At 48.2% G+C, this 18,333-nt stretch overlaps 1 protein-coding gene across 1 annotated transcript in view; it reads right to left on the reverse strand.

The window, feature by feature from the left end:
* The window catches only part of nfrkb (nuclear factor related to kappaB binding protein), a 129,240-nt gene that overhangs the window by 14,179 nt on the left and 96,728 nt on the right, over positions 1-18,333 (reverse strand). The window contains 5 exon segments of the mRNA XM_085968187.1: positions 5,302-5,718; positions 5,720-5,971; positions 5,973-6,032; positions 7,031-7,228; positions 13,061-13,331. Of these exon segments, the coding sequence (XP_085824313.1) occupies positions 5,302-5,718; positions 5,720-5,971; positions 5,973-6,032; positions 7,031-7,228; positions 13,061-13,331 (1,198 nt within the window).

The following is an 18,333-nucleotide window of genomic DNA, read 5'->3' on the forward strand; positions in this document are numbered from 1 at the left end:
AAGGGAAACCAGACCCAGAAAGAGGGAAATGGAGAGCTGAAGGTAGGAAGGGTGCAGAAGCTGCATTGTGGCACAGATCAAGGACCGCGATAGGATGATGAAGTGCCGACACTGATACAGCAGGTAAATGTGAGGTGTGTAAGGATAATGGGAAATAGTGACCAAATAAAGAGACACATCTTTAGGTTGATTGGTTATGATAAATTGACCCTTAGTGTTAGGGGGATTAAATACGTGGGGTTACGGGGATAGGGTGGGATATGTGTCGGTGCAGGCTCGATGGGCCGAAATAGCCTCTATCTGCACTGTGGGGTTTCTGTGATTCTGTGATCTGTCTAGGGAGTGGGGAAATGCTTCAAAGTTCAACGTATGAATGCAAGGAGTCTGACAAATATAATAGGAGACCTGGAGGTCCTTGCTGGAGGTGGGGGCTACAATATAAGAGCCCTGGATCAAAGCATGATCCTGGATTGTTACAGGGATCATCTGGTAAAAGAACCCCAGCAACAGCCAGGCGATGGGAGAGCAGGTCAGACTCAGAGACACCTTGGCAACAGCGACTGCAAGATGGGCGGTTTCAGGTTCGGCTCACAGTGGGAAAGAGAATGAGTACAATCGAAACAGTCAACTTTAGAAAGCCGGATACTGAGGGGTGAGCGGAGGAAATCGGACTGGGCAGCACAGCACTGTTAGAGGGGAAAAAACATGGAAGAAAAGTGAGTGTTGTTTAGAAACTCTACACACCGAGTAGAGAACACTGGGGAAGGAGGGTAACAGAGGGAAATGGGTGATGTGGGAAACAGTGCGAGAACTGTGGGGGGAATAAGGGCAAAACAGAGACTGAAGTATAAAGTTACAGATAGCAGTGTGGCCAAGACACACATAAAAGGGAAAGAAAGTTCAGAAACGGGTCAGGGGAGCTAAAATAGAAGCGAGGTTTTGGAAACGGCATATTGAAAGAAATGTCCGCCATTTCCATAAATATATAACAAGCAGGTAAGAGGCAGTGGTAGGGGCCACTGCAAGGTCCCAGAGGTCACAGGATATCAGTGCATGTACACTAAACGAGTTCTGGTGGGCTGAGGGGAGAGCCCCACGTACCGAGAGCCCACGTACCAAGCGCCCACGTACCGAGGGCCGAGGGCCCACGTACCGAGAGCCCACGTACCGAGGGCCCCCCACACTGGGGCTGGTTTTCAGCCAGGGTGGAAGTACCAACAGAAACAGGAGTTCAGATAAGTCAATAACTGAGGGAGCTGAAGGAAGGCAAGGATAAAGTTCATATATAGGTCACAGACAATTGGTCACATCCTGGCCAGTACCCTTAGGGAATCATTAGAAATTAGAATAGTGTTGGAGGATTGGAAAGTAGCTGAAAGATCTTCTTTATAAGGGGCAGAAAGACAAGACAGAAACTACGGTTTAAAGAGCCCAAAATCTGCTTTGGGTAAAGGCGAAGGAATTGTGCCCAGTACCCCAAACCACCCTGCCATAGTGCTCCCAAACCCTAGACCGACTCCGCCATAGTGCCCCCAAACCCTAGACCACCCTGCCATAGTGCCCCCAAACCCTAGACCACCCTGCCATTGTGGCCACCGCAAAACCCTAGACCACCCTGCCATAGTGCCCCCAAACCCTAGACCACCCTGCCATAGTGCCCCCAAACCCTAGACCATCCTGCCATAGTGCCCCCAAACCCTAGACCACCCTGCCATAGTGCCCCCAAACCCTAGACCACCCTGCCATAGTGCCCCCAAACCCTAGACCACCCTGCCATAGTGCCCCCAAACCCTAGACCATCCTGCCATAGTGCCCCCAAACCCTAGACCACCCTGCCATAGTGCCCCCAAACCCTAGACCACCCTGCCATAGTGCCCCCAAACCCTAGACCATCCCTGCCATAGTGCCCCCAAACCCTAGACCATCCTGCCATAGTGCCCCCAAACCCTAGACCATCCTGCCATAGTGCCCCCAAACCCTAGACCACCCTGCCATAGTGCCCCCAAACCCTAGACCACCCTGCCATAGTGCCCCCAAACCCTAGACCACCCTGCCATAGTGCCCCCAAACCCTAGACCACCCTGCCATAGTGCCCCCAAACCCTAGACCACCCTGCCATAGTGCCCCCAAACCCTAGACCATCCTGCCATAGTGCCCCCAAACCCTAGACCACCCTGCCATAGTGCCCCCAAACCCTAGACCACCCTGCCATAGTGCCCCCAAACCCTAGACCGACTCCGCCATAGTGCCCCCAAACCCTAGACCACCCTGCCATAGTGCCCCCAAACCCTAGACCACCCTGCCATAGTGCCCCCAAACCCTAGACCACCCTGCCATAGTGCCCCCAAACCCTAAACCCACCCTGCCATAGTGCCCCCAAACCCTAGACCACCCTGCCATAGTGCCCCCAAACCCTAGACCACCCTGCCATAGTGCCCCCAAACCCTAGACCACCCTGCCATAGTGCCCCCAAACCCTAGACCACCCTGCCATAGTGCTCCCAAACCCTAGACCACCCTGCCATAGTGCCCCCAAACCCTAGACCATCCTGCCATAGTGCCCCCAAACCCTAGACCACCCTGCCATAGTGCCCCCAAACCCTAGACCACCCTGCCATAGTGCCCCCAAACCCTAAACCACCCTGCCATTGTGCCCCCAAACCCTAGACCACCCTGCCATAGTGCCCCCAAACCCTAGACCACCCTGCCATTGTGCCCCCAAACCCTAGACCACCCTGCCATAGTGCTCCCAAACCCTAGACCACCCTGCCATAGTGCTCCCAAACCCTAGACCACCTTGTGCCATAGTGCCCCCAAACCCTAGACCACCCTGCCATAGTGCCCCCAAACCCTAGACCACCCTGCCATAGTGCCCCCAAACCCTAGACCACCCTGCCATAGTGCCCCCAAACCCTAGACCACCCTGCCATAGTGCCCCCAAACCCTAGACCACCCTGCCATAGTGCCCCCAAACCCTAGACCACCCTGCCATTGTGCTCCCAAACCCTAGACCACCCTGCCATAGTGCCCCCAAACCCTAGACCACCCTGCCATAGTGCCCCCAAACCCTAGACCACCCTGCCATAGTGCCCCCAAACCCTAGACCACCCTGCCATTGTGCTCCCAAACCCTAGACCGACTCCGCCATAGTGCTCCCAAACCCTAGACCACCCTGCCATTGTGCTCCCAAACCCTAGACCACCCTGCCATTGTGCTCCCAAACCCTAGACCGACTCCGCCATTGTGCCCCCAAACCCTAGACCGACTCCGCCACAGTGCCCCCAAACCCTAGACCCCCGCTGCCATTGTGCCCCCAAACCCTAGACCGACTCCGCCAGTGCCCCCAAACCCTAGACCCCCGCTGCCATTGTGCCCCCAAACCCTAGACCGACTCCGCCACAGTGCCCCCAAACCCTAGACCCCCACTGCCATAGTGCTCCCAAACCCTAGACCGACTCCGCCATAGTGCTCCCAAACCCTAGACCGACTCCGCCATAGTGCCCCCAAGCCCGAGACCGTCTCCGCCATTGTGCCCCCAAACCCCAGACCGACTCCGCCATTGTGCCCCCAAACCCTAGACCGACTCCGCCAGTGCCCCCAAACCCGAGACTGACTCCGCCATTGTGCCCCCAAGCCCAAGACCCCACTGCCATTGTGCCCCCAAACCCTAGACCGACTCCGCCATTGTGCCCCCAAGCCCGAGACCCCACTGCCATTGTGCCCCCAAACCCTAGACCGACTCCGCCACTGTGCCCCCAAACCCTAGACCCCCACTGCCATTGTGCCCCCAAACCCTACACCACCTCTGCCACAGTGCCTGGTGTCCCCTGCCCATGTGTCCAATGTCAGAATAATCCCCAGCACTGGGCAAACAGCCAGTTGCCCTTCACTGGCTGCTGGTGCCAAAAATTATGGTCCATTTGACAGGCCAGATGCACCAGAAGATTATTTAAACAAGCTGTCATCAGGGAAGGTCTGTTTATTCCTACCTAGGCACGCAAGCTCCTGAACAGTGCCAGCACCTGCCCCCTGCCCTCTTGCAATAATCTCCTGCACCGCTCCAGAACTGAGACACATGATCCAGGCTGACATTTTATAACATAGGAGGTGCTGTCCTACAGGTGGCACTTTAAACCAAGTATGGTAAACCGAGACCGAGCACACGAGACATGACTGGTACACATACACACACACACACAACATACATTTAAGTAGCGCCTTTAACGTAGTAAAACATCCCAAGGCGTTGCACGAGAGTGTTATCAGATTAAATTTGATACGGAGTCACATAAGGAGATACAGGTAGACTACCCTTTATCCGAACTTCCGAAAACCGAAACCCTCTAAAAACCGAAGGTTTTTTCGGTCAGCGTAAGTCGTGCGCACGACATGACCAGAGTGGCGCACGACCCCCCGCCGACTCCGACCCCCGCCGACTTACACTGAGCAGAGGGTCAGCGTAAGTCGTGCGCACGACCCCCGCCGAACCACCTGACTCTCTTCCAAAGGCTCGAAAGCAACGAGAGCTCTGAGCCCGCGGTGGTGCCGGCCCCCGTTCCGACCGAGCACAACGACCTGTTGGTGGAAATGCGGAACTTCATTGCATTCCAGGCTAGCAGCGACGGACAAGCCACGACTGCGGACCCCCCCGCCGACGCCGACCCCCGCCGGGACCCCCGCGTGGACCCCCGCCGACCCCGACCCCCGCCGACCCACCTTCCAAAATCCGAAATTTTCCAAAACCGAAACATGGCTGGTCCCGAGGTTTTCGGATAAAGGATAGTCTACCTGTATTAGGACAGGCGACCAAAAACTTGGTCAAAGAGTTAGGTTTTAAGGAGCATCTTCAAGAAGGAGCGAGGTAGAAAGGCGGCGAGGTTTAGGGTGGGAATTCCCGAGATTAGGGCCCAGGCCCAGGCAGCACAGCCGCCAATGTTAGAGCGATTAAAATCGGGGATGCGCAAGAGACCATAATTGGAGGAGCGCAGAGATCTCGGAGGGGTGTAGGGCTGGAGGAGGTTACAGAGATAGGGAGGGGCGAGGCCATGCAGGGATTTGAAAACAAAGATGAGAGTTTTTAAAATTGAGGCGCTGCTGGACTGGGAGCCCGTGCAGGTCAGCGAGCACAGGGGAGATGGGTGAACGAGAGATAGACAGACATACGAGACCCAAGTCATGTAGAATACGTGCTGCCATGGTTTCAGGCCACTGCTGCTGATGGACCTCCCCAAACACTTGGTGTGGGCAGTGCCCGGAGAAGAACATTACCACCGAGGATGAATGGGACAGGGTTTAAACTTACCGCCTGTGTCGTGGACACCATAGCTGCACTCACAGGAACCTGCCTCACTGTGGCTGTACCTGTTCCTATAGAGATTGGCAGCCCAGCTGTTGGTGTTACCTTGGTGACTGCCTTCGATCCTGCTGTGCTCACTGTTGCCAGAGTTACTGAAGCTGATGTCATTGTACCGGCAGCTGTGAACGGTTTGCTGGAGGTTGCCACAGCAATGGCCTGTCCTGCTTTGGGAATGACCCCGAGTCCAGGCATTATCCGGATGGTAGCTGCCGGCTTGGTGTCTGTTGAAGAGAGAGGAGCACTGGCTTTACCCTTCTGGTCAGCTACCGTTACAGCCAGTGCTGGCATCAGCCGGATGGCGGTGCTGGTCGCCTCCGTTACCTTCAAGTCTGGTGTAACCTTGACCACTGTGGAGGTGGTGGAAAGAGCTGGTGCTGGTGGATGCCTTCACCATGGAGTCAGTTGGCTGCATGGCTGGGGTGACATGTAGAGTGGCCGAAATGCCTTTGCCCCCGAGCATGTCTGGGGTGAGTTTCACGGTGGTGACCGGTGCTTTGGTCAGCGTGGCCATCATGTCCTGTGTAATGCGAAGCACCGTCTGGCCCTTGGAGTCAGTGGTGATGGAGGACGGTGCCAGCCGCAGAACATCTTTGCCCTGGATCCGAATGTTTGTTGCCTGTGAGCGGGAGCCCAGTACTAGACTGCGCCTTCATCCCAAGCTGGCCAGCAATAGCAACCTAGACAAAAAGATGCTTCAATCAATTACTGCAGGCATGTATTGACAAACCTCAACTTTGACAACCCGAGCCCAATGTTCAGAACTAAAAACAGGGGTCTCAGCCTCTGCACACACGCCCTGTCAAAAGCCTGGAAAATGAGGATTGTAACAGCGTGAGATTCTGCTAACCATCAGTCTGGTTCACAGCTAATGATTCAGTTATTTTATAAAACAACCACACACACCGCACAATACATCAGCAGCAATTTACAGTGATCTGGAACTGAATGAGGCCAGGATCAGAAACCGAAACAAACAGGAGCGGGACTGTGCCCAGCATGGAATGGGTATCTCCAGTGATCGGGAAATTGTAACTGAGTTAATCCCCAGTTGAGACTGCAGCACTGTCCATTAAATGGAGTTGAGCAATTGTTCTCACCTCTGCTGTGTCCTGGGGACAATGGGATTGGTGCCATATCTGGCTCAGGGTGATGAGGTTGTCAGCGTGTGCAATGTGGGAAACAAGGCGGATTGCTGAGATGCAGCACTCATCACTCTGAACAAAGGTAGAAGTTATACAACTGGAAAAGCAGGGGGATTAAAGTCAATGAGCTCTCCAGTAAAACATGTCATCACTTTCCCTTCCTCTGCAACTCCTGGAGTTGGATAGGACTCTGACACAATCCTAAGTAGTAGATCTGAGTTTCACTACATTCTAGTTCAAGGGTGTCTCTGCATCATGACTTCTGCCCTTCAATGGAGCAGAACTTGAACTCTCCAATGCAGCAACTGTGACTGAGGCTTCTGACGGGAGGAAAGAACTGAAGGTGGTTAATGAAGAGAGTGTGGACATTGGAGGAGGGCGAGTTGAAAACTCTCTGTCGGCCTAATGCTCCTAACTATAGCACTGGCTTCACTTATAGTGCAGCACACAGTAAGGAAGGTGAATCCACTGGTCAGTAATGTCACCATAAAGCAAGCCCATCCCAAGCAAAGGTCCACTCATCCTGTGCCCACCTGCCTCATGATGCTTTGTCCAGCTACGCTCTGTATGATGGTGGTGGCAGAGCTGGATGCGGTGCTGTTGAGTGTACTGGACACGGTTTTGGAAGCAGTGCTGATTCCAGCCATCGTCAGATTTGCTTTTGCAGAGCTCTGCTGGATGTGGACGGTACTGGCACCAGACTGAGCCTTCACTGGCACCGTCAGAATAGACTGCAAGAGGAAGTTGGTACAGAATTACAACACCCACCTCTCATTTGTAAAACTCTTTCAGCTAAATGAACAATTTTAATTACATCCAGCTCCAGGTACATTCACACCTCCAACACACGATTCCAATCTGACGCAGCCCATTCACTCCTGTTTAGTTTAAAATAAGCTCAGCATTAAACACCAATTCTACTGGTACATTTCCCCCCCCCCCCCGCCAAAGACATTGTTATATATTAGAAATCAAATCACAACAGATTCACTCACTCATTTCCAGTATTATCCAACAAGCTATTCATTCAGATGTTCAATCAGCTCTGTACAGAATTCCAATCCCATGTAAGTTCTGTATTTACTTGAATTAGATGGTGAACAATATATTCAGAGAGGGCTTCCTGTCCATTTCTCAATACATACTCAACCTGTTACAGAAACTGGGATACCAGATACTAGTGAGAATCTAGCTACTTGGAGCGGAGACAAAAAGAGTGGAGGTGAATGGATATTCCTTGGGATGGCAGAGTGTGGGTAGTGGTGTGCCCAGGGACCTGTGCTGGCATACTTTCATAGAATCATAGAATGGTTACAGCACAGGAGGCGGCCATTCGGCCCGTCGAGCCCGTGCCGGCTCTCTGCAAGAGCACCTCAGCTAGTCCCACTCCCCGCCCTTTCCCTTGGCCCTGCAAATTTCTTTCCTTCAGGTACTTATCCATCTCCCTTTTGAAAGCCACGATTGAATCTACCTCCACCACCCTCTCAGGCAGTGCATTCCAGATCCTAACCACTCGCTGCGTAAAAAAGTTTTTTCTTACATCGTCTTTGGTTCTTTTGCCAATCACCTTAAATCTGTGTCCTCTGGTTCTCGACCCTTCTGCCAATGGGAACAGTTTCCCTCTATATAATCTGTCCAGACCCCTCATGATTTTGAACACCTCCATCAAATCTGCTCTCAACCTTCTCTGCTCCAAGGAGAACAATCCCAGCTTCTCCAGTCTATCAACGTAACTGAAGTCCCTCATTCCTGGAATCATTCTCGTAAATCTTTTCTGCACCCTCTCTAAAGGCCTTCACATCCTTCCTAAAGTGTGGTGGCCTGAATTGGACATAGTACTCCAGTTGGGGTCAAATCAGTGTTTTATACAAGTTCATCACAATTTCCGCACTTTTGGACTCTATACCTCTATTTATGAAGCCCAGGATCCCATAAGCCTTTTTAACTGCTTTCTCAACCTGCCCTGCCACCTTCAATGATTTGTGCACACATACCTCCAGGTCTCTCTGTTCGTGCACCCCCTTCAGGACTGTACCATCTTCCATTTATATAAAGATTTAAGAATACAAGAACTTAAGAAATAGGAGCTGGAGTAGGCCATTCGAGCCTGCTCCACCATTCAATAAGATCATGGCTGATCATCAATTCCACCTGCCCACACTATCCCCATATCCCTTAATTCCCAAAAATTTATCAACCTCTGTCTTGAATATACTCAACGACTGAGCATTCGCAGCCCTCTGGGGTAGAGAATTCCAAAGATTCACCACCGAGTGAAGGAAGTTCTCATCTCAGTCCTAAATGGCCGACCCTTTATTCTGTGACTGTGACCCCGTGTTCTAGATTCCCCAGCCAAGGGAAACATTTTCCCAGCATTAACCCTGTCAAGCCCCATAAGAATTTTATATGTTTCAATTAGATCACCTCTCATTCTTCTAAACTCTAAGGAATATAGGCCTAGTCTACTCAATCTCTCCTCATAGGGCAATCTCCTCATCCTAGGAACCAGTCTAGTGAATCTTCGCTGCACTCCCTCTAAGGCAAGTATGTCTTAGGTAAGGAGACCAGAACTGTACACAGTACTCCAGGTGTGGCCTCACCAATGCTCTGCATAATTGTACTAAGACTTCTTTACTCTTATATACTCTAATCCCTTTGTAACAAAAGCTAGCATACCATTTGCTTTCCTAATTGCTTGCTGTACCTGCATGTTAACTTTGTGATTTATGTACAAGGACACCCAGGTCCCTCTGAACACCAGTCTCTCACCATTCAAAAAATATTCTGCTTTTTTTGTTTTTCCTACCAAAGTGGATAACTTCCCAAAAGCAAAATACTGCGACTGCTGGAAATCTGAAATAAAAACAGAAAATGCTGCAAATACTCAGCAGGTCAGGCAGCACCTGTGGGGAGAGAAACAGAGTTAACGTTTCAGGTCGATGGTTCTGACGAAAGGTCACAGACCTGAAACGTTAACTCTGTTTCTCTCTCCACAGATGCTGCCTAACCTGCCGAGTATCTCCAGCATTTTCTGTGGATAACTTCACACTTCCCCACATTCCATTTGCCATGTACTTGCCCACTCAGTCAAACTGTCTATATCCCTTTGCAGACTCTGCGTCTTCCTCACAGCTTACTTTCCCACCTAACTTTGTATCAGCAGCAAATTTGGATACGTTACACTCGGTCCCTTCATCTAAGTCATTAATATAGATTGTAAATAGCTGAGGCCCAAGCACTGACCCTTGCAGTACCCCACTAGTTACAGCCTGTCAACCCAAAAAAGTCCCATTTATTCCTACTCTCTGTTTTCTGTCCGTTAACCAATCCTCAATCCATGCTAGTATATTACCCCCAATCCCATGAGCCCTAATTTTGTTTAATAACCTCTTGTGTGGCACCATCTCCAATGCTTTTTGAAAATCCAAATACACTACATCCACTGGTTCCCTTTTATCCATCCTAATAGTTACATCTTCGAAAAACTCTGAACAGATTTGTCAAACACAATTTGCCTTTCATAAATCCATGTTGACTCCACCTAATCATATGATTTTCTAAGTGCCCTGTTACCACGTCCCTATTACTAGATTCTAGCATTTTGCCTACGACTGATGTCAGGCTAACGGGCCTGTCGTTTCCCATTTTTTCCCCTTGCTCCTTGTTTAAATAGTGGGGTTACGTTTGCTACCTTCCAATCCTTGGGGATTGTTCTAGAATCTAGGGAATTCTGGAAGATTAATACCAGTGCATCCACTATCTCTGCAGCTACCTCTTTTAAAACCCGAGGATGCAGGTCATCAGGTCCAGGGGATTTATCGCCACTTAGTTCCCTTAATTTCTCCAGTACTATGTCTTTACTTATACTGATTTCTTTACGTTCCTCGTTCTCTCTAGACCCTTGGTTCCCCATTATTTCCAGAATGTTTTTTGTGTCTTCTACTGTGAAGACAGATAAAAAGTATTTGTTTAATGTCTCTGCCATTTCCTTATTGCCTATTATAATTTCTTCTGTCTCTGCCTCTAATGGGCCCATGTTTACTGTCACTAATCTCTTCCTAATTACATACCTATAAAAATGTTTACAATCTGTTTTTATGTCTCTTGCTATTTTACTCTCATTCTTTTTTTCTCTTTCCTTATCAATTTCTTGGTCCTCCTTTGCTGAATTCTAAAATGCTCCCAATCCTCAGGCTTACTACTTTTTGACAACATTATCTTCCTTTGATCTAATACTATCTTTAACTTCTCTTGTTAGCCACAGTTGGGCCACTTTTCCTGTGGGGTTTTTGTGCCTTAAAAGGAATGTACATTTGTTGTAAATTATGCATTAATTCCTTAAATGCTAGCCATTGCTTGTCTACCGTCATACCTTTGAATGTAGTTAGCCAACTTGCCCCTCATACTTACGTAGTTTGCTTTGTTTAGATTTAAGACCCTAGTTTCAGATTTAACGAAATCACTTTCAAACTCAATATAAAATTCTATCATATTATGGTCACTCTTCCCTAAAGGCCCCTTTACGACAAGGTTATTAATTAATCCTTTCTCATTGCATAATACTAGATCTAAATTAGCCTGTTCCCTAGTTGATTCCTCAACATACTGATCTAGAAAACTATCTTGTATACATTCCATGAATTCGTCCTCCACACTATTACCGGAAATTTGATTTGCCCAGTCTATATGTAGATTAAAGTCCCCCTGATCACTGTATTACCCTTGTTACATGCGCTTCTAATTTTCTGATTTATACTCTGCCCTGCAACTACTCCCACCAATGTTTTCTGCCCCTTGCTGTTCCTTAGCTCCACCCAAACTGATTCTACTTCTTGATTTTCAGAGCTAAGATCCTTTGGGCTAGATTTTCAGTTGCTTGCGCCAGCAGTTAGCGCCTTAAGAGAAGTGATTTTCGGGCGCTATGCGTGTAGTGCCCGGGCGCAGCGCAGTTTGCGCCCCGCCCCAAATTAAGTTGCCCGTTAGCGCCGGCGCAAAGTTTAGCGGCCGCCCGGATGCGCACGCAGAAAATGACGTCACATCCTCGTGCAACGCCCTTTGGCCGCCCCGAATCCAAACTTCAGTCGGACCGCCCCATTGTGCGGCTGGCGTCCAGTGCGTTTGTAAAATGGAACGCAACACACACCCTGGGGAGCGCAAATTAAAGCCTCCTCCTCCTCCTCCTCCTCCTCTCTTCCCCCCCCCCCCCCCCCCCCCAGACTCTGCCTTTGAAAACAACACATGCACCCTTCCCCTTTAAGAGCTCACTGGCACCAGAGTGTCTGCTGTGCGCTGCGCCCGAACTCGGGCGCTGCGCTCTGCACCGCCGGCTTAGCGCCTAAAGATAGTAGTGGAACGCCTCTTTTAGCGCTCCACCAACCTCTTAGGGCGAAGCCACTGAATTTCCGGCAACGGGGCGCTACTCTGGGGCGGGCGCTAAGGTTAGCGCCCCAAAACTGTCTATACTGAAAATCTAGCCCTTTCTCTCTACTGTCTTTAGCCCATCCTTTATTATCAGGGCTACCCCTCCTCCTTTTCCATTTTGCCTGTCTCTTCTAAAAGTTAAGTATCCTGGAATATTTAGTTCCCAACCTTGGTCACCTTGCAACCACATCTCCGTAATGGCTATGAGATCAAACCTATTAATTTCTATCTGAGTTATTAATTTATCTATTGTGTTGCGAATACTTCTTGCATTCAGATATAGTGCCTTTAGCTTTGACTTTTTTCTATTTTCCCCTGATGTCACCTTAGTCATTGATGCTCTATTACCTTTGTTACTCTTTCTGTCCCTTCCTAACCCACACTGATTATTTTTACCCTAAACTCTTACTCTGCTCTAGAGCCTTGACATTTCTCTTGCTGTTTTTAAATTTACTCTTTCCTGACTCCTTCCCCCCCCACTCTCCCCTTCATTAGTTTAAACCCCTGTCTACTGCCCTAGTTATTCGGTTCGCCAGGACACTGATCTCAGCCCGGTTTAAGTGGAGCCCGTCCCAAAGGAACAGCTCCCTCTTTCCCCATTACTGGTGCCAGTGTCCCATGAACTGAAACCCCTTCCTCCCACACCACTCTTTGAGCCACGCATTTAAACCTCTAATCTGTTTGTCCCTATGCGAATTTGCACGTGATTATTACTTTTGAGGTTCTGCTTTTTAATTTGTACCCTAGCTCCTCAAACTCCCTCAGCAGAGCCTCATTCCTAGTTCTACCCACGTCGGTGGTTCCTACATGGTCCACGACAACTGGATCCTGCACCCCCCCCTGCAAGTTCTTCTCCAGCCGTGAGGAGGTATCCTTAACCCTGGCAAAGGGCAGGAAAATGGGATGAAAGCACATAGCTCCAGTTGAAGTGAGCATCGGTGCAGGCATGATAGGCCAAATGGGCTCCTTCTGTGCTGTAATTTCCAAGTCTATAAGAATAAACCCACATTCCGCAAACTCAATGCAATGCCAGCAATCCCAGTAAAGTAGATGAAAGGAATTTCATTTTCAAATACTTGTATTCTCCAACTCATCGTATCCATAAATCGCAGCGTACAGCAGACTGTGTTTTTACTCCTTACCTGAGGCAGCACCTTAGTGTGAGAAGACGCAGTGACTGTGGGGAGCCGGATCTGGTGCTGGTGTTGTTGGACTTGCTGTACCACAGAGGCTTGGTGTGCACTGGAAGCTAAGCCTTGCTGAGCAGTGACTACTCGGACCTGGGGTAGAGTAGCTGCGACAGAGTGAGACAGTAGCCGGGCCGGCGTCTGTGGCCCAGCATGATGTCCTGACTGTGTTGCAGATAGAAGGTTCCCAAGCTGAGGCATTGTGGGCGAGGACACCAACAAAACGCTGCAAACAAGAATAAAACCCGTCAGATGAAACAGTCGTGACCCTTGGGTTCTCTCAAACTCTGCCCGACGCAGTGCATAAACCCCAAGGCCCTGAAATTCGGGTCCCCACGGGTGAGTACTCACGGGGTACTCACGCGTAGGCCCAACGAACGTGCCGGTTTCGTGCATGCACTGCGCATGCACGGGAAATGGTAAAGTAATAAAAAGGGCAAAAGCAGGAACTAAGTGTCACAAAACATATTTGAAAGTTCTCTATCTGAATGCACGTAGCATTCGTAACAAAATAGACGAGTTAATGGCACAAATAATTACATATGGGTATGATCTTGTGGCCATTACAGAAACACGGCTGCAGGGTGACAATGCCTGGGAATTAAACATACCAGGTTATTTAACGATCAGGAAGGACAGGCAGGAAGGAAGGGGAGGTGGGGTGGCTATGTTAATAAAGGAAGGAATCACTGTAATACAGAGAAATGATATTGGGTCAAAAGATCAGGATAATGAAACAGTTTGGGTGGAGGTAAGGAATAATAAGGGGAAAAAAACACGAGTGGGCGTAGTCTATAGGCCTCCGAACAGTGGCAACTCTGTTGGACAGAGTATCAATCAGGAAATAGTTGAGGCTTGTAATAAGGGAACATCTATAATTATGGGGGATTTTAACTATCATATTAATTGGTCAAATCAAATTGGGCAGGGCTGCCTTGAGGATGAGTTCATTGAGTGTATTAGGGATGGGTTTCCTGAGCAGTATGTAACTGAACCGACCAGGGGGCAAGCAACCTTAGATCTGGTCCCGTGTAACGAGACAGGATTAATTAAAAATGTCCTTAGTAAAGGATCCCCTTGGAATGAGTGACTATAACATGGTTGAATTCCATATTCAATTAGAGGGTGAAAAGGTTGGATCTCAAACAAGCGTGCTAAGCTTGAATAAAGGAGACTATGAAGGTATGAGAGCGGAATTGAGTAGAGTGGATTGGGAAAATAGATTAAAGGGTAAGACGATACATGATCAGTGGTGTACATTTAAGGAGTTATTTTACAACTTCCAAAAAATATATATTCCACTGAGAAGAAAAGGGTGTAAAAGAAAAGACAGCCATCCATGGCTAAGTAAAGAAATTAAGGATAGTATTCGACTAAAAACAAGGGCATATAAGGTAGCCAAATCTAGTGGGAGGATAGAGGATTGGGAAAACTTTAAAAGACAGCAAAAAATAACAAAAAGATTGATTAAGGGAAGATAGATTATGAAAGTAAATTAGCAAAAAATATAAAAACAGATAGTAAGAGTTTTTATAGTTATATAAAAAGAAAAAGGGTGGCTAAAGTAAATGTTGGTCCCTTAGAGGATGAGACCGGGAAATTAATGGTGGGAAATATGGAGATGGCAAAAAACACTGAATGAATATTTTATATCAGTCTTTACAGTAGAGGACACTAAGAATATCCCAACACTGGACAAACAGGGGGCTAAAGGGGGGGAGGAACTAAACACGATCAAAGTCACTAAGGAAGTGGTACTCGGTAAAATAATGGGACTCAAGGCGGATAAATCACCTGGACCTGATGGCTTACATCCTAGGGTCTTGAGGGAAGTGGCGGTAGGGATTGTGGATGCATTGGTAATAATTTTCCAAAACTCCCTGGACTCGGCAAAGGTCCCGGCAGACTGGAAAACTGCTAATGTAACACCCTTATTTAAAAAGGGCAGTAGACAGAAAGCATCATAATTTAATAGGACAAAGTCAGCATGGTTTTATGAAGGGGAAGTCATGTTTGACAAATTTGCTGGAGTTCTTTGAGGAAGTAACATATAGGGTGGATAAAGGGGAACCAGTGGACGTAGTGTATTTAGACTTCCAAAAGGCATTTGACAAGGTGCCACACAAAAGATTATTGCTTAAGATAAAAAATCACGTGATTGGGGGTAATATTCTGGCATGGATAGAGGATTGGCTATCTAACAGAAGGCAGAGAGTTGGGATAAATGGTTCATTCTCAGACTGGCAATCAGTAACTAGTGGTGTTCCGCAGGGGTCAGTGCTGGGTCCCCAACTCTTTATAATCTATATTAACGATTTGGAGGAGGGGACCGAGTGTAACATATCAAAGTTTGCAGATGATACTAAGATGGGAGGGAGAGTAGTGAGTGAGGAGGACATAAAAAACCTGCAAGGGGACATAGACAGGCTAAGTAAGTGGGCAGAGATTTGGCAGATGGAATACAATACTGGAAAGTGTGAGGTTATGCACTTTGGCAGGAAAAATCGTAGAGCAAGTTATTATCTTAATGGCAAGAAACTGGAAAGTACTGAAGTACAAAGGGATCTGGGGGTCCTGGTGCACGAAACTCAAAAGGTTAGTATGCAGGTGCAGCAAGTGATTAAGAAGGCCAATGGAATGTTGGCTTTCATTGCTAGGGGGATAGAATATAAAAATAGGGAGGTAGTGCTTCAGTTGTACAAGGTATTGGTGAGACCGCACCTGGAATACTGCGTACAGTTTTGGTGTCCATACTTAAGAAAGGACATACTTGCTCTCGAGTCAGTACAAAGAAGGTTCACTCGGTTAATCCCGGGGATGAGGGGATGGACATATGAGGAGAGGTTGAGTAGATTGGGACTCTACTCATTGGAGTTCAGAAGAATGAGAGGCGATCTTATTGAAACATATAAGATTGTGAAGGGGTTGGATCGGGTGGATGCGGGGAAGATGTTCCCGATGATGGGTGAAACTAGAACTAGGGGGCATAGTCTTAGAATAAGGGGCTGCTCTTTCAAAACTGAGATGAGGAGGAACTACTTCACTCAGAGGGTGGTAGGTCCATGGAATATGCTGCCCCAAAAAGCTGTAGAAGCTACATCATTACATAAATTTAAAACAGAAATAGACAGTTTCCTGGAAATAAAGGGAATTAAGGGTTACAGGGGGCGGGCAGGAATTTGGACATGAGTCTAGGTTCGGATCGGTCATGGCCCTGTGGGTAGCGGAGCGGGCCCAGGGGCCGTGTAGCCTGATCCTGCTCCTATTTCGTGTGTCTAATTCTGTTAGATTCAGGAGATGGTTCTGTGATAGTGGATTGGCGGTTAGGATCAGATCAGCCATGCTCTTATTAAATGGCGGAGCAGGCTCGAGGGGCCGATTGGCCTACTCCTGCTCCTATTTCTTATGTTCTTATGAAACTGGCACTTCCGTTCCCCTGAAAGAAGGGGTTCAGAGGCCGAACGCGAGCGCCGGAGAGGCAGCGCGTACGCCTGGAACTTAAGTTTTTTCCCCCAGGTTTCTCCAGGAGGGTAAGTCTCCGGCAGTTACACTTATAAAAAGCAGTCGCAAGGCCTGCTTTTAACAAGGTAAGTGGTGAATTAATTAAAATTAAAACATTTTTTTCACAGGTTTATTATTTTTAAATACTTTAAAGAAAGGTACGTTTATTTTTAGCCCCGTTAGAAAATGTAATTAATTTTTTCAAAAATTTAAATTATTGTTTAAAATAGTTATTTCATGTAATTTATAGTTATTCTAAAAATGTGATTTAAAAAAAAAATGTATTTGAAGTTTTAGTGATGTTTTGGGGCTTATAGTATTTATAGGTTTGACAGCTCTTCCTGTCAAACTTATGAATGAAGCATTCCCTGCTACCATTGGCTCTCCATGGCCCACGTGATCCCAGGGGACGCTTCGAACTAACTGCGCCCCTGGGATACGCAAGCACTGCGCGCCGGCAGTTGGAGCAGGCCCAGGATCGGAATCCCACGCGGGCCCACAGCTCAACGGCCGGCGCGCTAGGTAAGTGCAGGTCAGAGGCTTGCACCCGCGGGAAGCCTCCGACCCAAATTTCTGGGCCCAAATGCCACTGACTCATTCTTTCAGTATGCACCCTAGAGCTGACCCCAATAAAACCCCAAATGCCACTGACCCATTCTTTCAGTGTGCACCCTAGAGCTGAAAAAGAAAAGACTGACATTTCTATCGCGCCTTTCACGACCTCAGGACATCCCAAAGTGCTTTACAGCCAATGAAGTGCTTTTGAAGTGTAGCCACTGTTGTAATGTAGGAAACGCGGCAAATTTGCGCACAGCAAGATCCCATAAACAGTACTGTGACAATTAGCAGATAATTTGTTTTAGCAATGTTGATTGAAGGATAAATATTGTCCAGGACACCGGGGAGAATTCCCCTGCTCTTCTTCGAAATAGTGCCGTGGGATCTTTTTATGTCCATCTGCGAGCACAGGCAGAATAGAAGAACATAAGAATTAGGAGCAGGAGTCAGCCATACGGCCCTTAGAGCCTGCTCCCCCATTCAATAAGATCATGGCTGATCTTCGACCTCAACTCCACTTTCCTGCACTATCCCCATATCCCTTGATTCCCCTAGAGTCCAAAAACCTATCTATTTCAGCCTTGAATATGCTGAATGACTGAGCATCCACAGCCCTTGGGGGCAGAGAATTCCTCACAAACCTCAGTGAAGAAATTCCTTCTCATCTCAGTCGGTTTAACATCTCATTTGAAAGGCAGCACCTCCAGCAGTGCAGCACTCCCTCAGTACTGCACTGGGAGTGTCAGCCTAGACTCTTGAATAGGGCTTGAACCCACAACCTGAGACTCAGAGGCTTGAGTGCTACTCATTGAGCCATGGCTGACCTCAATAAAATCCCACCTTTACTGACCTGTGTATCTGCTCCTCTGCACCATTTCAAATCATACCAATTAATATGTCTTTCTTTGCTCTTTGCTTCCAAAAGGGATTCACACTTGTCTCCATTGAACGGTATCTGCCACCTGTCTGCCCACTCTGCAGGACCATCTGTGTCCTCGTTACAATTTACCTTACTGCACAATTTGGTATCAGCAAGTTTCAATATTGTTCACAAGTCCAGATCATTCATATCTCTGTAATAAACAATACTATTCCCAACACAGGCCCCTGTGGAACATCACTCTACGCATCTTTCTGCAATGAGAAATCTCTTTCAGCCTTACCCTTGG

The sequence above is a fragment of the Somniosus microcephalus genome, chromosome 26 (assembly GCF_052327205.1).
Source record: "Somniosus microcephalus isolate GS21.2 chromosome 26, FLI_Smic_1.0, whole genome shotgun sequence".
In the NCBI taxonomy this organism is placed as follows: domain Eukaryota; kingdom Metazoa; phylum Chordata; class Chondrichthyes; order Squaliformes; family Somniosidae; genus Somniosus; species Somniosus microcephalus.